Here is a 20,845-nt window from a genome sequence, read left to right as displayed (position 1 = left end):
ACTACTTCCTGAAGGCCGTCACGGCCACGCACAGACATAATCATTCTATGATCATCTTTGACACCATATGAATATGTTAACCTCGGATGTTTTATACATGAACCTCAGCTACCGCGGTCAATTTTCCACTACACGGTTTGAGCAGAAAAGCGGCTGCCTTAAAACTCTTTGTGTCTGAAGATGCTGCGTAATATCTCCATTCTGGGAAATTCTGGCAACATGTTTTTCACAGTGATACCACTCGCTAATCAGTGGCACTTAAATGTTCCTCTCTCTGTCTCTCTCTGTCTGTCTCTCTGTCTCTCTCTCTGGGAGCCATTGTGTCACGCTGAGGTGGTCTGACAGGAACACTTCCCTTGGACCAACCCTTTTTTTTGTTGTTTCCCGCCCACAGCAGGGTTCTCTGAGCTCGGAGGCGGAGCTTTCTCAGTACTTCTCCCATGACGTGCCGAGTCAGTCGTCCCTGTCGGAAACCATGGCGATGGGATCCAGCGATGACGACATGCTTCACAACAGGAGCCTCAGCACCTCACTGGACGAGCCAGGCACCCCTTCCCATGGTAACAGCTCCAAATATCGCCTGTCTCCTCTCTGTTAAACTAAACTCTATTGTTTATGTGGTTATGTGTTTCATGATAACGAATGGTTGTTGTAAACATGCACACAGAGGGAAACATACAGCCACACATTCAGGGCTTGTGAGTCAGCAAGTGAGCAGGTCAGAGTAAAACCCCAGAGTTATGTTTTAAATACCTCGCAGAACGCAGAAAGAGCCACAGACTTTGATACAGATGTGTTGTAAAGGACCATGGAAAAGATCAAATGAATTAACTGAATTAACAGTCACTTCATTTCTTTCCCCGCCCCTTCTGTGGTGGCAGCCTATAAGGATGGGCCCTGTGTGGACAGTAGCCCCGCCTACCCAGAGGCGTGCGGGAAAGTGTCTGGCTCTGTGGGCAGAAATGACATGCCGCGGCAGGCTAGCGTGGGAAGCAGTCCGTCGTCCGTACGAAGCCCCCTCCTCCGCCAGCGACGCATCATCTGCTACGAGGATGAGCCTAGCGATGACGAGAACTCCCCTGATGACGGCAGCGGGAACGTCGGCCCGTTCCGACGCGTGCTCCGCGGCGTTCCCGACAACGGCCGAGTCCAAGAGGACGACTCGGGGATTGTCATGGCGACATCTTCATTAGAGGTGGATGAGGAGAGCCAGGACGGTAGCGAATGCCATCGCGTGCCAGGCAGCGACGCGGCCACGCCCGTCTACGGCAGCTCGCTGGAGTCTGAGGACGGGCCGGGCCACGGGCCGCCCGGTGCCGAGTCCCCCTTCATGCCCATTCGCTGCTTTGACCACGGTGGCGGCGTGGCACCGGTGACCGGCGCCGGCCTGGGTGTGAGGAAGGAGCCCCACCGAGACGGAGGACAGCTGGAGTCCAAACGCTCACCCAAACTGGAGCACAAAGCCGTTACCCGCGTCAAAAGCATGATGAACATCGTGAGTCCCAACCCGCCACACCGGACCAAGGCCGAAGAACCAGCGCCGGTACCGGCCCCCTCGCCGAGCAGCCAGGTCTCGGCCCGCCCACCCTGCCGCCCGCTGCACCACTGCAGGAAGGGGGAGCCCAGCGAACTGGCCGGAATCTACACCATCGAGACCGTGGTCCTCAGACGCAGCGAGACCGAGTCGTTTGGTCTGGACCTGGAGATCAAGTCGTCTCCCCTGAAGGTTCTGATCACCGGCCTGAGACCGGGAGGAGCTGCGGAGAGGGTAAGTGCGTGTGCTGTCAAGGCAACGTTTTGTGGGTCTGCGTTCTGATTAAAAAAATGTCTTCTTTTTTTTTTTTTTTTCAAAGACTATTTTTGACTTGGACGACACAGCCGAGTTGCAGATTTCTTTTTTAGTCTGTAGTACATTCAGGTCTTATTATTGTGGAACAGTCTCTTCCCCTGTGGTGCCTGCCACATTAAAACAGCCAGACGAACTGAGGTTTCCAGCACACAGCGAAAAGAAAAAGATTCATTTCAGAGATTGCTATGCAAGGAACGAGGGGAAACCATTATCACCATTTATGAGCATTTATGAAAAATGCACAGAAATGTGTGTTTTTCAGATTGGATGTCGTAGATTACACTCATAGCAACAGTTAAAAAGGAAACCACAGTGTTGCTGGCTTTCGTCCCACGGTTTCAATATTGATATTATTTTAATGTTGTTGTTATTTTAGCCCTGGCTGGTCCATGGCTGCTGATTCACATTCCTCTCATACCTTTAAACTGCGTTCCTGTTTTTAAAGGGGAACCGCACGTTTGGGTCTGTCCACAGCTGCTTTTTCACGTGTGGACTTCTGAAAATTTCTGACTTGTCTCTGATATTTCTAATATCAGGTCGGGACTATTCTTGACTATTCGTAATTGCGTATTCTCAGCACTTTCCTTTCACATTGCACTGCAGTGCTGTTGATCAGTGAATTTGTGCTTTTCAAGACCAAAAATATGCTTTACGATGACTAATCCTTTATGAGGGTTGAGATAACATGTGTGAACTTGTGTCTTTTGATACAGGTTTTTATGTTTCCTCATAACAAATATGTTTACGTGTTGATACAAATAACTAAATCAAATAGATATGTAAATATCTAAAACTGAAAATGATCCATAAATGAAAAAAAAAAACAGGGGGGAAAAAGTAACAGTTACATATATGGAACTTCCCCCTTGCCTTGGAGCCAATCAGCTTTGCTTTGTTGTTTCACTGTGACCTTTCTGTGACCCCACAGGAGGGTTTGGGCAAGATGAGCGTGGGTGATGAGATAGTTGCCATCGGCGACACCCCCGTGTGTACCTCCACCTACCAGGAGATATGTGACCTGATGCACAGCCTGCCAATCACCCTGAGTTTAGAGATTAAGAAACCAGTGTCAGGTGAGTCAAACAGCTGCAGTCTCTCTAGAACAGCCTGTGTGGTACTCTACTCCCATGGCTTCAGTGATGGACTTCTCTGTTCTACATACCTGTTCAAACATCAGAGGATACCCTCTGACACTTAAATTACAAATAAAAATGATAAATGTGTCTATTAAAAAAAAAAGTGATTCGGTCAGTTCAGAGCATAATTCTCCTGAATTGTGGCTTTAGATTGCACACTGGCCTCAGGGTTAGAGGAGAGTAACCTTTTTCTTATGGAGACAGTTTTTTAATCCCCGTTTCTACTCACTCACGTGTGACTCCATTCAGTGGCTGTCTGACTGGCAGAATCCAGTGTGACTGAGTAGATGTGGAATAAATGCCTGAATGAAACACAATCTTTGGCAGAATGCCAGGCCCTAGACTTCCAGTTTGTTTTGGTATCGAAGAGGAGTAGCAGTCAAACCAAGCAGTGCGTTAGAGTCAAGCTCCAGTAGACCGCTCTGTGTTGGCCGTCCTTCCAATAGGCCGTGGTGCTCCACTAGACCACACACCAAATCACTCAACCCGACACTTCTCTCTGCTCCCTGCCTCAACACGCAATATTAACACCAACTGTTAATGACTGCTCCCTCGTTGTCCTCAGAGACGTTAGTGGTCTAGTCTATCACCACTGCATTCTGCACCAGTATTAAAGAGTCTAGTCTGTTTTTCCTTCATGCTGCCTGAAAACGTAGGAGCACAACAGTTTTTCCCTTACTGGCAGTTCCCCTGTCCACCCCAGAGGGAACTGCAATCATCTGGCTTTGTTTCAATGGTGACTATTGATTCATTCATTTCCATAGCAACCATAGACCTATAGACGTAGCATTACCACGCTCTGTAGAATTCTGTAGAACGCTATAGAACGCAGTAGAACGCAGTAGAACGCTGTAGACTTGCGTAGACTGTAGACTACATGCCATTGCTGTGAGGACTTAACATTGAATGTGTTGTTTATTTTGTCCCTAACTATTACTATCTGTTGTCTCAACACCGACATTAGGACCATGTCTTTGGTGATGGCTGTGTAAAAATTAGTGACTTACAGAGGTGACTTACACAGGCTCAGTAGTCCTCACAGCAATACCTGCAGAGACTTTAAATGATAAAAAATTAATAATAATAATAATAATAATAATAATAATAATAGTAGCTTATGCATTGGTGTGTCTGTTCTTTGTGTGTCATTTCCTGTTTAGATATGCATATGCTGTCCATCATATACATGTGGCCATTAATGCTTATGTTTGAATAGTGACACCTTTTTTGCAGTGAGAGTTTTTACCCAGTAAATATACATATACATATACAGTACATTGCAGACAATACATACACTGACTCGCTCATTATCTAAGCCACTTAGGGTTAAGGGGGAGGAGCTAGAGCCTAACCCAGCGTTCATTGGGCGGAAGGCGGGGAAACACCCTGGACAGGTCACCAGTCCATCGCAGACTATACATATATAAAGCACTTAACAGTGCTTTATTACAGGTTATTTTTTTATATCTTATTAGGTGTCTGCATTAGTGTCACACACAGAGGTCAGAGACGGATGTAGAAATCCTTCTCTTGGAGAGGTGCAGTGTGATTTTCTACTCATAGCACATAAGTCTGGTTTTCCTGGACTCATAAAGGTCTTGATGACCTAATTGATATGACAGTTGTATCACGCCTAGACTGACATGAAGCATAGACATAAAACTTATGAAAAAACTCCACTGAAAGAGTATTTCACATTTAGCTTGCCCTTTAGGTCTGAGCTCCGTCTTCAAGGACTTTTTCCGGAGCTCAGTCAGTCAGTGAGCCGTGACGGAATTCTATGGAAATGTGAAAAATCGCTCAGGTCCTGCCAGGGTTTGACATCATCTGAAAAAACGAAAAGATCGTTTCTCATTAATTCATTTGTCAGAGTTTCCCAGTCGGTTCATATACTTAGGTGTCGGATTACTTTTCTTCTCAGAGGGGGGAAAAACATTTTTTTTTCGGAGACGGTAGTCAAAAATTCCATTCCTCAGCCTGATTCAACTGCACTGTCTTTTATTAGGCCTAGCACAACATTAGTTATTGAGTGATGAACAACAGAAAACAATTATGGTTTTGAGGTATATTCATGTAAAGAACCTGTGGGATAAGCCTCACAGTCTTTCTCACAGGTTTGTATTACAGGAAGGTGTAATCCGACACGCGAGTCCAAAGGTATTTTCTGGATAAGGGAATGCCTCTCCAAAGGAATGTTGATCTATAAAACAGAGGCGATGTGTCAGCCCGCTCTCCTGTCTGCAGCTTCATTGGTACATTAAAGTAACATAATTGATCTCAGTGAAAACTCATTAAAACCAGATGTCCCGCTTGTCATCTCCCAGTTTCTGTTAGGGCTCTTGGGTTCGATCGATTTACCATTATTCATGCCGTTGAGATGAACTGTTTCATCATCTGCGTGTTAAAGCATGGGGCACGGACTCTGCAGATGAATTTCAGTATTGTGCTTGGCTATACATTCTGTATATTGAGACTGACATAGTATTTATATGTGGTTTAATATTTTAAACTCTTCTCGCTGCTTTCCGTCTCCGCAGCTGTAGGTCGGCTTTCCAGTTTGATGATGTCATCCAGCTGTGAAAGCACCTCCAAAGCGGAAGCTACGAGAACCCCATTGGAAGAGAGTAACGACCCGGACAGGAAAGAGAGTACGGAACGAGAAACCGCCCCTTCGGATGCTAATTCAAAACAGCAAGCAACGAACCACAGCAGCGAGGTGCCTGTCACCAACATCGATGATGTCATAACCGAACTGAGCTCTGAGGAACGCAGTGCGAACCCCAAACCTCAGACGGTTTCGCCCATTATCGACGCGGCTGCAGGTGGCCCGGAGAGAGGCAAATTACAGGAAAAAGAGAGTCCAGCCCCGGCATCGGGGCTGCTGGATTTCTCTGCCTTAGATTCAGAAAACAAAGGTTGCCTTTTGTCTGTTGGAAAGACATTTTTAAACAGTTACTCTAGAAACTACAGTCATCTGACAAATGATGACACCTCCCTCCCTGAGAAAGACTGTGAGGAGAAAGGAGGCACTCAGATGTACCACATGGTGGACAACAGTGACAGCGAAAGCGACTCTGCTGCGGACACTGTTGTCAAAGCGGAGACAGCGCGGTTACAGGACGCTGATCCTCAGGTGACAGACTCTGAAGAGGAAGAGGTCGAGATTTGTTACAGCACTGTGAGCCAGACGCAGTCATTGCCATTAAAGGATGGCCCTCCCTCCTCTCCGCACAATGCCGCAGACAGCCTGAATGCTAAACAGGCTCGGCCCTTTGATGTGCCGCAAAACCCCTCTCCGCCCGCCTCACAGGACAAAGACCGAGCCAATGTTACCGCCCAGCCTGCTCCTCTCTCCGTTTTCCAGGACCCGTCGTCTTCCCGGTCCTCAGACAACTCCAGTTTAAATGGAGATGCTAAACAAGTCCCTGCAAAAGAGGACATTACGTGTGCGTCCCAGAGAGATGTTTCGCCTTCCCCTGGCGCAGGGTCCTCGGACTGTGGGGCCAGTGAGGCATGTGAAAAGGTTTTGGCACCTGTCAAAACCAACCAGACACCATCAAGTGTCGCCAGCCCCCCCGTGGCGCCATCTAACCGCCATGTCACCCCTAGGAGTCAAGAGAGGACAGCAAAGTTGTTTTCCAGCGCATCAGTGGCTTCGGTGAAGTCTAATAACGAGGAAACGCCGCTTAGCTCGACTAACTCAACTGTAGTGGAACCAAATCCTTCAAATCAGAGCAGTAACAAATGCCACACAAGAGTATCCACCACAGTGACTACAAGAGACAAGGACAAAGAGAAACTTCAGACTGGCCTGGACTCCTCTTCACCTCTATCTCCGACCCAGAATAACTTGACTGCACACGCACCCAGAACACCAGCAGCCAAGTCTGTGAGTGACAGTCCTGCCTCCCCTCCGCTGAACAGCAGGCTTAAGGTTAACGACAAAAAAATGACTGCGAGCTCCAAACTGAAAGGTCTAACCATTAAGAGCAAATGCAGAACGCAGGACCAGACAGTCACAAGATCTCCCAGAGCTGAAAGTCCTGTTCTGAAAAAACCTTCCAGCTCTCCCGTTCAGTCCCCCAAACTCCAGGCCAAAAAGACAACCCCGTCGGGTAGTCCAAAAACAACCCGAAATCAAGAGAAAACGTGCGTGGGACTTAGTAAGTCAAGCGACCGAAGTCAAGAGAAAAGCCCTGCTAGTGTATCTAGTTTGATAAAGTCTAATTCCACTGATAGTGAAAAGGGCGATCAGTGCCCCTCCCAGGGGCAACAGCTGGCTCAGACAAAAAAAAAGGAACGAGAGACCACAACACAAAGAACTTTCATTGAAGTACGGCTCTCGTCATCATCCTCTCCCTCCTCCTCGTCATCCACACCCGTACTGACACGCAAGGAAACTGTGAATGGTTCTAACTCAAACCAGACCCCCACGAAGGTGTCTTCGGAGCTGAAAGATGCTGTCGCGCACGCAGAGACCAGTCCAAGACTTTCTCTCGGCACAGAGTCCACCAACTCTGTGTGTGGGCGAGATCAAAACAATGGAGGGCTTAGTCCGGCCGAGACCGTCAGCAAGACGCAGTGCATTTTAAGCAGCAGCCAATCAGAGAATGCTTTCAGGAGCTCTAACTTTGCGGAGGCCACTGATAGCCTCAAGACCAGTCGGTCCAGGATGTACCTGAAAGCGCTGGAGCGTAGGAGCTATTCCACAGACTCCAGCGGCTGTCACAGCTCCAACCTTTTCTCCGTGCAGCAGAGGATTAAGTCCTTTGAGAACTTGGCCAGCTTTGAGCGGCCAGTGGTCAGATGTATAGATGTCCAGTCCTACGCTCTCAGCTCCAAACCGCCCCTGAACAGAAGGTTTTCGGGTTACATGGGTTCCTCCTACGCACTGTCTGGTGACTCACGCTCCTTAAGAAGGAGCTTGAGTTCCTGTGTGGACAATCTGAACTTGACTCCATCGTCATCTATTCAGCTGCCGAAAGAACCCGTGAACGGAACCCTCACTAACTCAGCGCCCTCTAACGGCGTCTTAGGGCCACTGCTGGAGAAGAAGACGACAAGCGAGGGTGTTGTCGTGCCGCGGGTGGATCCCACGCCACAGACGCCTCCGGTTCTACGTGCCAGGCATTCCCGAGCTCACGGAGGCGTGTCGCGGACCCGACTGAGGGAACTCAGGGCCTTGAGCATGCCGGAGCTGGATAAGCTGTGCACTGAGGACTTTTCCAGTGATCCAGACAACGTCACGTTCAAGACGGAGCTGGAAGTCCGGCCGCGGAGGACTCCGGACACTTCGTTAGATAACTCACGGGCCACAGCGGTGACCAGGGTCAACAGGGTTGACTCTGGAGTGCCCAGGTCTGTGACAGGAGAGGACCATCCTCATGAGAATACCACTGGCTTTTCAAACTGGTCCATCTGGTAATTATCAGAGTCTCCAGTCCTTAAACAATATCACAGAGGTTAGAATAATTAATAAGGGTTAGCGTTGAGTAGATGTTCTGCTTTGGGTATGTATGTGTGTAATATGTATGTAATATGAGTACTGTCACAGAACTGCCTGTGTGCTCTCTGCATTCACCTGACATTCACTTTTAGGTTACACTTAAAGCAAGAACATCTTCATATGGTAATGTGTAATTACACTAGTGTTTCACTGTAGTTACGTTCATGTCAGACGGATCTATTTCAGTAACTGTGCCGTAACTGGATGTGATTTTGCTCCAGTGTTTGTACGAATCAGAAGAAAGACTAACTGCTGACGATGCTTTTTGTTGTCGCCGCAGTTTAAGAGAGCTGGAGACGTCCGCCACAGCCCAGAACAAAGTACAGGACGTTCTCAGTTCCCTCACATCCAAAGTGGACGCGAAAGCCTTGGTAGAGAAGACGGCCTCTCTCTCTGAGGTAGTGTACCCGCACAGGCAGACGGGCGCGTCTGTGACTGTCTGCTACACAGCTCTCAAGGGCTGGCATAATGGTCACACATTCTCCAGTGCCTCCAGCATCTTTTCATCTCTGACGGTGCTGTCGTTGTCATTATGATCAAACGCTCCAGGATGATGAGCCAACACTTTGATATCTATGGCACCTTCCCTATGTTTACTGTGTCTGAAAATGTGTTTTGTTCCTTTTAAACAGGCAGCACAGATGAGTCTGGAAACATAACAGGGATAGTTGTGATAGGAGTGTCAGATTGCTATGTTTTATCTTGTGCTTTTATGTTACAGCGCTGGTAGACGTGGTTTTATATTTAACCTGTTCTACTATCCTGTTCTCGTTTACCTTACTGATGAAGTGTTCATGACGGTAAACGCTGATTCATCTATCTGTCCTTACATGTTAATTTCCAGGTTAAAGAGGACATTTACTTTGTGGTTTTAACCAAAGAGGAAGGTTCAGGGCTGGGTTTCAGCATCGCTGGAGGAGTGGACCTGGAGCAGAAGTCCATCACAGTAAGATTACTATACATTTTCTCCTCAACTCCAGATTTTTTAATCAATTAGCTAGTGCAGCAGAGATTTTTATCAGTTTCTGTATGAACTCTTTGTTAATTAGCAGAACGAAGTCTTTGTGCTCCGTGTATGCTAACGATATGAACAGCATTTAGTTTTCATGTAATTCATAAGCTGTCTGCCATTACATTGTTATAGCATTGTTTTCAGTCAGTTTTGAGAGACTCACCAAAAGACTGTGATGTTAGTGTTTTATCCAGGACTGCTGGATCTCCTTAAGACACAAAGTTGAACATTTATTTCTATCTCCCCCCTGTGGTTGGACTAGGAAGCACACCCTCTGAGTAGAGCATTTTCACAGCAGCCCAGAGGACAAAATGAACAGAGCAGTCCCACACACGCACACGCTCACTCTGCTTGTCCCGGACAGGTCCACCGAGTATTCACCAAAGGGGTGGCTGGACTGGAAGGTACCATTCAGCGGGGAGATGGTGTACTCTCCATAAACGGGACGTGTCTGAGTGGAACAACACATGGTGAAGCGTTGTCCTGCCTGCACCAGGCCAGACTGTCCAGACAAGCCGTGGTGGTCATTCAGAAAAGCAAAGACTCCGAGCCGGTTTCCTCCAGGCAGGATTTCAGTCCCTCTCTGCCCTACAGGGATCACAGCCAAGAGACTGGAGCCGGTACAGCACTCTTACACGCCCACTGTGAACTGCAGAACTCTACTGTTCACTGGTTTACCACTGTAACAGAGAAATGAATAAACAAACACCTTTTTGATGTAGTGTGGGACCAGAATACATGTTTATCCATTTATTGCAGAAAGTGTCTTGAGTTATGTAACACTGAGCACAGACAAAGTCAGTGGTGAAGGTTGAATGTCGTAGTTAAAACAGTGCCAATGTCTAATGCCTAAACTGAGCTTTGTTGGCCCGGAGAGACGTGTTTTGCAGAAATCTGATGCCGACTGTGTGTCTGTGCCGTAGTTGTGGAGGTGGGTCCGGACGGAGCGCTGAGTGTGGAGCTTCAGAAGACAGCAGCAGGCCTGGGCTTCAGCCTAGACGGAGGAAAAGCCTCCGCCCACGGAGACAGGCCGCTCAATATCAAGCGTATTTTCAAAGGTACTCCTGTTTCCTTTACAGGGTTTAGATGGTAGTGGTCCTCTAGAGGGAGACAGTGAGAGGGGTCATGGGGTTTACAGCCTGTGATGTCAGCATTGACATCAGCCCGAGGATGGAAGATCAGAGGGAACCAGTTATCTGCGTTCAAATGAGCTTTTCTCAAGCACAGTTTGAAACATACTCAAAATCACTTCAAATTGCACATTAGTGCGTTTCAAACAAACTTGATGAGGCTTTTAAAACTGACTTATAAAACTGAGGTAGAGAAAGTGTGAGAACCATCCTGAGTTTGGTCTGAGCCAGAGAGTTCTGTGACGATTCAGCCGGACTGACTGTTCCTGGCTTGTCCCTACAGGGGGCGCTGCTGAGCTGTCCAGGGTGATTGACGTGGGCGACGAGGTTCTGGCCATAAACGGAAGGTCATTGCAGGGCCTTATGCACTATGACGCCTGGAACATCATTAAAGCGGTGTCAGACGGGCCTGTTCAACTGGTCATCAGAAAACCACGGACTTCAGTATGACAACTGGATGTGTGTGTGTGTGTGTGTGTGTGGGAGTGTGTGTGTGTGAGTGCGTTCACAGTGCCAAAATGAGGATAAGAGGACTACCTGTCATGGTAGATATGGGGACTTTTTGTGACTTTCTTTCCCCCAGCGCTGATGGTGCTGATGATGTTTGGTTTCCTGTGGACTGTGGCATCGTTGTTTTCGGTTTTAAAATGTGGGTGTAAAAGGTGTGACTTTCTATTTGTAGCAAAAGTCAAACACAGACACATGCTGACACTTGAAAACCCCTCTGTGTAGATATAGGATGGATAGATATATATATATTTTTATATCTGCCTTTTGGTATGAAAATTTACTTGGGCCAAGCGATACGAAAGTTTTGCTTTTTATTGGTTGCTTGAATTGAAGCATTGAATTTATAACATCCTTATGGTTTGTGTGAAATTTTATTTAATATTTGTTTGGCTCAGCATCTAGTTAAAAGTCCTGTCCTGGCGGTGGGTTGTGCTAGCGTGTGGCTGGTGTCATGCTGGGGTGACTGGGATGACTGGAGTCTAAGACCAACACACACTCAGCATGTGAAACACAGCTTGCTCAGAACTCTCTTTTCTGACATTTTCCCTGAAATATTGTTCTATTGTTTCTTCTTCTCAGACAGAAGGCCATCGTTTATGTTAGTGCTGTTACTCAGGATTTGGCTCAAGTGACCCAAAACCAGACAGTAATTTTAAACTAAAGTCTTGGCCTCGTATGTAGCTTGATACGTTTATGATGCATAAAATCTTCTTTCATTTCCATCTGAGACTCGTGGGGTTCTGTCAAGGCCAATCAGAGAGTAGAGGTCATCTGTGAGCGAAGACGTTTTGCGCGATACTGGCGTTTTGCGCGATACTGGTGTTTTGCGCGATACTGACGCCGCGTCCATACTGTGCTGGTATAGTACTTGAATTTTAGCTGCGTAAATATTGCAGTCACTGCAGACATGACACTACCGTAACAGTGTTAATCTCGGAAACACAGCAGGGCTACTGGTTCTTCATCTGGAAGAGACATTGTAATTGTACTGGGTGTAATGGGCTCAGAGCAGGGTTCCAGAGGGATGGTACTGTGAGCGTGTGTGTCTCAGACACCTGTCGGGACAGGCAGAGTGTTGGTCATGTTTTCTTATTTATTTTGATTAGGCAGTATATGCAGGAGTGTTATCTAAAGGACCAGGCAGAGACCATTACTGTTACACAGGTCCTGGGTTAGACTTATCACAAGGTTTCGTTTCCTCAGACGAGGAGGTTTATGAAATGGAGATTTTCGCCCACGCTAACCTTAAACCGTATTCTGTCTTTTCACCAGTCAAGGGGAAGTGTTCTCAGCCAGACACGGTGGGAGGGTACGAGATTGAGGCTTAAACTAGCCAAAGCTGTTCTAGCATTTCTGTTAGAATCAAAATTTTGTCGGTAAGAAGCTGCTTAAGTTAAGAACGTGATGATGGAAAAAGTGAAAATGAAAAAGAGCAGGAGTTATCTCTTTAAAAGTGGCTGGGGACATTTTACCCAGTTAAGAACAGAACTAGGCCAGTGTGGCACTGTTTAGACCACTGGCGTGTGGAAAGAGGAGGTCAGATGCCAAGCGATAGTCACATGTCTCTGCCGAGCAGGTGCACAACTGAGCAAACCATTGAACATCCGGTTATCAGTAACCACAAAGTCCTCCTAAAGTCACACAGAGAATACTCCCTCTTCACGTCTCTTATTTGTACAGGCTTCTGTATTATTGTTGTTTTTTCCCCTGTTTTTTGTTTGTTTTTTGTAGTATGATGCGATGTCTGCACCCCACAGCATACTTTAATAAGCTGATTTAAATAGAAACTAAATTTCGGAGTAAATCGTCTTTCGGTCGCAGACTAATCGTTACTGTTTTCCCTGGAGGAATGAGCCTTATTAGGATTGAATAGACAGATGTTTTTTGGACAGTGTATGTAAATAAGAGTTATGTCATGTGTCTCGCACTATGCAGGTTTGATACGCAGTAGACGACTCCGTAATCCCAATCCGCTTTCATAAACCAGTGCAGCAGGTGTGAACAGAAATGTGATTCAGAATTCAGACAGAGGTTTTTAGACTTGGGGCCCTGTAAGTTCTCCCGGTTCTTACTGAGAGAAACAAGGTACTGTCTTTCACACCCTCACAGAGCAGGGACGTCACAGAGAACGTGTGTATGCAATCCTGAGACGAGATGTAAGATATTTTAAATGAATATTTGAAAGTTTCTCAGCTCCAGTTCTGGGTCCTAGCACAGAGCCCACTAAGGCTAATGTCCAGAGCCAGTCCACCTGTCTGGTGAGTGATCAGGACGTCAGGTGAACCGGGTGTGGCAGTACTGGGGTAGAGCCAAAACGTGTTGTCCCGTGGGTCACCAGACCTGGATCTGAGAACCATGAGTTTAGTTTAGATCGACAGGAGAGACTAAAGAACTCCAGTCTTTTATTCACATATAGACAAGCCTGGAAAGCCTTCTGTGTGTTTCTCGATTTTACCAAACCAACTTTGATGATGAATTTTGATAAATCCTTTGATTATATGATTTTGGTGTTTATGATTTTTAATATTTTTTTATGTACATTTGGCTTTGTGTATTTTTAGGCATCAGATTTGTAGTAGAATTATAGTGTGTTTTCATTGTCTTGACAGAGTAACCAGACAGACAGACCTGTCAAGACTTATCAGGTTTATCAGGGGGGAATACTCTAAGGCAAACATGATGAAATTTGTATAAAATATGTGACATTAAAATGTGTCAGTCTCTTTATTTATGTCTAAGCATTCATGGTTTGGTTGTTTTTGGTCATGTAAAAACAGTATGACAAAATGCAATACTTACTGCCCCAAACAGCCCAGAAAGGAACAGACTCACTATCTTTATATAAATATATTTAACCATAGTAAACTGATACAACTGCTTATATTAATGACACGAGGAAAAACAGCCCCTATTTGCTGTTATTGTTTTAGCAACTGACTGAATGGGGGCTGAATTTAAAGATTTGTTAAATAAGTGAATTTAGGATCTCATGTGTAATATGATAATTATCTGTCCATACGTTATGTAAGTTATATTACATCTGTTTTCACTGTGGGAACCCAGCGCGAAGCCGTAGTAATGTCACCCACAGAGACGGTCTTTGACTTCGCAGCTCTGTGCCGCGTGGCTGAGTGTCGGGCTGATGAATGGACCACTCCAGGTGAAGTGGAGCTGCAGTCTGCGCTTGAGACTTTGATATTATTGTCAAATGATGAGCCAAGTGTGACGGTTCTTCTTCAGAAAAAGGGAACAGTAGGAAGACTTCCTGGCCCTTTAGTTTTTTTTCCCCTTTGCCAATTACTGCTTCTAGATGAATCACCCGCCATCATTTTCCCATGAGCTAAAGGTTACGCTGGCCTTTCGAAGGACGACTGTCAGCGAACTCACCTCGCACTGTCCTTCAGGGCAAACGCCACTCGCGCCTCACACGCACGGAGAACGACAGCGAATTCGGGGTAATGTTTTGGCGTTCCGTGTGTTTTGAGTTTACACTCCGGGTAATGTGTTCTGTCCGGGCTTAATGACAGTATTAAAGTTTGACTGAAAAGGGGGGGTCCAGTCAGTGCGCACGGCTTGAAAATGTCAACTCTGTTTCAGGATGACGGGAAGCGTTAAAGAAAATTGAGTTTCTACATTGTTTGGCTGAACGAGTTTACCACTCAATTATATGGACTTAATTACATGGAAAAGAGGCAGTCGGTGCGGCAGGTCATCGCTGGGCGAAGCCGGGCGCTCCGATACAGTATACATCAAAAGGAGAGGTGGTCTGAAAGGTAATATGTCTGCACGAGAGTATGTGCTTTATTCAGAGTGAGACTGAAACATCACCAAAGCAATTTTTAATAAGCACAGATATACGGCAATGTGTTAACACTCACTGCCAGTGGGACCTGTGTAGCCATGGAACAGCTACATGGGAAAGGCGCAATAACCGTAGAAGTGCATTGCACATAATTATCAATCAACTGTTCAGATACGGAGTTTGTTTTTTGTCATATAAAAGTTGCATTGTCACTGCCCGTGCAGTAATTATCTTAACAGGCAGATCATTAACATGCTCATGTCATCACTGAGGTCACAACGGAGTTTGATTGACAAGCTGTCAATCAAATTGTTTTAACGAAGCAACTGAAGCAACTCGACTATCTAACGGTATTTTAACGAAGCAACTGAAACAAACTCGACTATCTAACGGTGTTTTTTTCGTGATAAAAGATGCACATTACCTCCTTATGTTCTTCTTTCATTTCCCTGAACGTAACAGTTGGAAAACATCTCGTATGAAACAGAGAGAGGAGCAGGCATGGCTCGAATTATGGGGCGGTCTAACCCCCCTAATTAAGACTTGGACCCCCCCCAAAAGAGGTAAAAAAAACAACAGTTCAGGGGGGTTGAAACATTTATATATCCCATGCTATACAGCCCTGGAAAAAAGTTGACCCCCCGATTGTCAGTGTATAGTTCGCACTCTGGGAGCAGGTGATGTCACACTGAAGGTTCCATGTTTGACTCCAGGTTCCCAGTGAGTCACACTGACAGGTTTGATTATATACCACAGCAGAAGTCAAGAGGAGCTCAGAGAGACCCCTGCTTCACTAGAATTAGAGCATTCACATGCAGACACACATTCTCCAATACCAGGTAACATGGAGTGTGTGTTCACTGGTATCGTTTTCCCCTGGATATTTCAGTGTGCAGAGCGAAAAACCCGGTTTTCCACTCAGTCGACACAGAATTATATCTCTGACTAACATTAACACTGAGAGTTTGGTAAAATGATGCCTGTTTCTCATATGCATCTGTTCCGTGAGAATAATCTCTCTGAGCAGGCCTCTGGAGTGTCTAATTATGGATGCAAGGGAAGTGAAAGACAGGTGAGATTTTACATTCACAACTCACCAGTTTTTACCCTCTCACATTTCCGGGATGGGAGTCTGTCACGTCACTCGGCCAACATCGCTGTTTTTCACAGAGAGAGAGAGAGAGAGAGAGAGAGAGAGATGAACCAGTGAGGCTTTACAAATTTGGTACTGTTTTCAACCACAAAGATGGAGTCAGATAAGAGTCAGAGTCAGATAAAGACTCTTTCAAAGAGATTCTATGCCGCTTGATTTGTTTTTTTATATGACATCATTAGCACACAGTGGTTTAGGAAGGGACACACACACACATACACACACACACACACACACACACTCAGACAAACACACTGAGAAACAGAGGCCTGTTCACAGGAACCCACTGGAATAAACCAGACAGTGAGTAAAAACAGAACTCTTACGCTCTTATGAAGCAGGTGTGTGTCATCTGCTCAGCGTGAGTCTGGAGGAATGTACAGGGCGAAGGAAAGAAGAAAAGATGAAATAAAAACATCGTGATGATAAAAACATGGTGATCATATTTATCATACGGACTCTGCAGCCTTCAGTTCATTCTCACCGTGACATTAGCCGTGTCGTAACTGATACGGACGGTTCCTGGACATAACACAGAGTGACTGGGGGGGGGGGGGACTCCGTTTCACGTGACATCGCACATCTAAATAAAAACCTCTGTCTTTTTCTGCCACCAACAATCTGCCGAATATTAAATTGACTACACCCAGCTACATTCACACACACACACTCACACACACACACACACACTCACACACACACACACACACTCACACACACACACACACACTCACACACACACACACTCACACACACACACTCACACACACACACTCACACACACACACACACACACACACACACTCACACACACACACACTCACACACACACACACACACACACACACACACTCACACACACACACACACACACACACACACACACACACACACACACTTTGAATAGAGGCCATTTAGGCAGGGCGTCATTGTTCAGGTTCTCCTCGGTAATTCACAATGTGGGTCTTTTTTCTTTTTTTTTTTTATATAATTTTTCTGTTGTGTGTCTAATTGGCTCTTTGAAGTAATCTGACCTGTGGAGTGTGACTGAGGGCTGAATTTCAGCATTCGCTTTCTCTTCCTCTTTTAAAATGGGAACCACCTTTGCCTCTCTTTATACTTCACTTCATTCTTGGGGTTTTTTTTTCCTCAAACTGCATTAGTCATGATTTTCCCACTTGCTGAGTCTGACCTGACCGTACTGAAATAAAAGGCATTGTGTGTGTGTGTGTGGGTGTGTGTGAGAGAGAGAGAGAGAGAGAATACACTGCTCTAATTGTGTGTAATATAATTTTTTCAACATTATTTCTATTGTTACTGGTACTACTAATATTTCTAACATCACTACTATTATTCCTGTTATCATAACCACTAATCTACCTCCTTCTCTTACTGTCACTGTCAATAAACATTTCATAATAACGTTTATAAGAGCATTATTTAGTTAATAAACAATAAAAATGGATCAGAAATGATGCGAATCATTATAATTGTAATTGGTTAAAAATTAGTTATGAATATGGGCTCACCAGAATGATACTAATAAAGAGGTCATCAGCTGTCATGGTGTTATACTGGTTTCTGTGGGCTGGATTCTGTGGTTAGCTGTCATGGTGTTATACTGGTTTCTGTGGGCTGGATTCTGTGGTCAGACATTCACTGTTTTTCTAAACCTTCTACAGCTTGCCTGGCACCAGTCACTGGACTGCCTCTCCCGTCTGTAATAAATTCAGTGATAATGAATCAACCATATGTATCAATCATTCAACCATATATAAACACTCTAAAAAGACATCATGTCCTTCTGATAGGAGATGTGATGTAGAGAGATCCAAACTCTTCTGCCATTGGTCAGTTTGACATGACTCCACAGCCTATCAGGCCCCTGGCAGCTTTTGAATGACATATAAAGAGGTCCCAGATCATTCTAGACACTGCCCTGTGCACAATTCACAAAACAAATGCTGAACAACAGAACACCACGCCTGCCTCATGACCACAGACAAAATAAACCTTTTTCCACCATCAGTAACCTGCCAAAGACAGGACAGAATGGAAAATGGCTGGATTTGTGAACAAAATCAACAATGAGATCACAGCAAGTTTTTTTTTTTTTTAAAGTCATCTGGTAGGAGTTGACATGCATGTATGTGTAATATGATTATCTGACATCTTACTTTGGACTGGACGAGTTAAACTAGTTAAACTAGTAAACTGGGATTTGAATGACATAAACAAACTGGGAACTGATCTTTGATGGGCTGTGTTGGAGACAGCAGGCTGTGTTTTACTGCATCACCATCATCCTAAAACATGTGAAACTGCTCTCATTTTCAGGCCTGTGAGCAGAGAGAGAAGGAGACAGGGGAGGGAGAGAGAGAGAGAGAGAGAGAGAGAGAGAGAGAGAGGGAGAGAGAGAGAGAGAGAGAGAGAGAGGTGGATGAATGGGTTGAGAGAGGGAAACTGGATGCGATGTACATATATCCATCCATAGAGACCACGGGTAATGTATAGATATTTTTCTCTTCCAGGAGACAGTCTCAGGTCCACTCAGGACATCTGCCAGCTCAGCCCCCCTTCCTCTGAGATAAACTGCACCGAGGATGTGTGAGGGACGTCCCAAACCAAACCGACTCAGAGCGGTCCAATTAGTCTCTGCTAGTGTAAGTCACATAAGAGTCAGCCGAACAAACCACAGACGACTATTCATCGCGTCATTGACTCAGGGTTTCTTCACGATGTGCAACCTGACGGTTCACCATGTGTCCACGCAGACTTGATTGTGATCTTTTCATTAGTCTTTTGAGTATTCACAGAACATCAGGTACTGAGATCTGTGAGGAAAAAAATGTTCTAAACACAAAATGGCCGCTAATTTTAGTTCATTTTTTTTACATTGGAAGTGAAGAAAAATCAGGATATGATAAGATTAATGGAATATGGCACAAATACAAACACTTGTACTGTTTGTGTCATATTTGAAAAATCTGGGTTGAGTTTTTATGTGGAAATATGAGATGAGATCTTGGTACCCCAGCCCAGGGCAAAATCACCAGACCACCTATCATACTGATTCATAACTATTTGCTTTATGCAAGGTCAGATTGCCTTTTATCAATTTATAATCCAGTCCCATGTGTAGTTATGAGCGTTCTCAGTCACTGCACAGCTGAGATTACACACTTAGATTAAAACAACTCAACACAGCTCCTATATGACTGATATTGACACAGGAGAGGAATTATTTCGGGAGAGGCATCTCTGAGTCTTCAGTGCCCTGCCCCTTCACCCAGAAACAGAGGTCACGGTCTGAGAAACGGATTTTGAGATGACTAGTTTTAATCATCTGTGGAACTTCATGAACATTGTGACCCATGGTAATCATATAATTATGGTTATAGTCATAAAGCCAGAATGATAGGGCTATAGTCACAAAGCCAGAAATGAGGAGACAAGATTACAGTTTAGTGTAGATTAAAGAGACACATTATGTGAGTTACATAAATTTAACAGAATCACTTGCTGGAGAGAATGACTTACTCACAGAAAACGGAGAATAAAAAAAAATCCCTGAACTGTGAAACAGTGGTTAAGAGAAGTCAGCTGCAATCAGCCACAAAAAAACCTGCAGGAAGAGCAAGCTTTTAAATGGAAACTGTTTATTATCTCACTGCTCGTCCTGCACCAGTCAGCCAAGCATGCTCTCTGTACCCTCTCACAGCGACACTGAAATGTGTGTGTGTGTGTGTGTGTGTGTGTTGTCTACTTTAATGTGAAATTTGGATTAATGGTGTGGATTCAACAAACAGTCATCAGCACATCCCACATTTCTGTCTCTCTTACTCTCTTTTCTCTGATCTCTCTCTCTCTCTGTCTCTGACTCTGTCTCTCTCTGTCTCTCTCTCTGTGTCTCTCTCTCTCTCCCACTCTGTCTCTCTCTCTCTCTCTCTCTCTCACTCTCTCTCTCGCTCTCTCTCACTCTCTCTCTCTCTCTCTCTCTCTCTCACTCTGTCTCTCTCTATGTCTCTTTCTCTCTCTCTCTCTCTCTCTCTCACTCTGTCTCTCTCTCTCTGTCTCTCCTTCTCTCCCTCTCTCTCTCTCTCTGCCCCTCCCTCATGGCCTGTTGACTGCCTGTGTCTAGGCCTGTATCAGCATGTTTTTACAGTCATTGTTTCGACAGGAGTGTTTGTTGTCAGGGTTAGTTACAAACTGCTCCTTTCTGTGAGAGCACAACCCACCCGTCACTTTGCAGTAGAGTGAATACTGACTCCACCACGCAAATGGACAGTTTTCACCAGGAGATGTGATGAGAGTTGTTTTCTCTGGGAGATGTGATGAGAGTTGTTTTCTCTGGGAGATGTGAGCAGATGGTGAAATAAGGTTTTTTTTGAAAGATGCGCTGATGATCTCAGTCAGATATGATCATTATAGACGCCGGACAATCCGTCTGATCTTTCATCAGAGGCTTACTGAAAATGCACACTTACTGTGCATTTGACTCTCTCTATCTGCGTGTGTGTGTGTGTGTCTGAGTGTGTGTGTGCGTGTGAATGTGAGTGTGTGTCTGAGTGTGTGTGTGAGTGTGAGAGTGTGTGTGTGTGTGTGTGTCAATGCGTGTGTTTTTTTTGTGTGTGTGTGTGTGTGTGTGTGTGTTTTGTGGGTGGGCCACTGAGTTCTCTAGCCAAGGTTTACATGCGATTTCAGTCCCTACATTTCCCTCTCAGTCACACACTAACGGGACCATGGG

General features: G+C 45.4%; 1 protein-coding gene across 1 annotated transcript in view; it reads left to right on the top strand.

The window, feature by feature from the left end:
• The window catches only part of pdzd2 (PDZ domain containing 2), a 61,736-nt gene extending 50,386 nt beyond the window's left edge, over positions 1-11,350 (top strand). Inside the window, exons 16-24 of the mRNA XM_030780270.1 lie at positions 395-560; positions 882-1,768; positions 2,778-2,922; positions 5,523-8,406; positions 8,772-8,889; positions 9,336-9,437; positions 9,868-10,123; positions 10,427-10,561; positions 10,917-11,350. Coding sequence (XP_030636130.1) covers positions 395-560; positions 882-1,768; positions 2,778-2,922; positions 5,523-8,406; positions 8,772-8,889; positions 9,336-9,437; positions 9,868-10,123; positions 10,427-10,561; positions 10,917-11,083 — 4,860 coding nt within the window. The 3' untranslated portion in view covers positions 11,084-11,350. The remainder of the gene's footprint in view (positions 1-394; positions 561-881; positions 1,769-2,777; positions 2,923-5,522; positions 8,407-8,771; positions 8,890-9,335; positions 9,438-9,867; positions 10,124-10,426; positions 10,562-10,916) is intronic.
• Positions 11,351-20,845: the final 9,495 nt, after the last annotated feature.

This window comes from Chanos chanos, chromosome 1 (genome assembly GCF_902362185.1).
Source record: "Chanos chanos chromosome 1, fChaCha1.1, whole genome shotgun sequence".
Lineage (NCBI taxonomy): Eukaryota > Metazoa > Chordata > Actinopteri > Gonorynchiformes > Chanidae > Chanos > Chanos chanos.
Note: the sequence above shows the minus strand (reverse complement) of the source record. Positions and strands in the feature narration are given on the sequence as shown.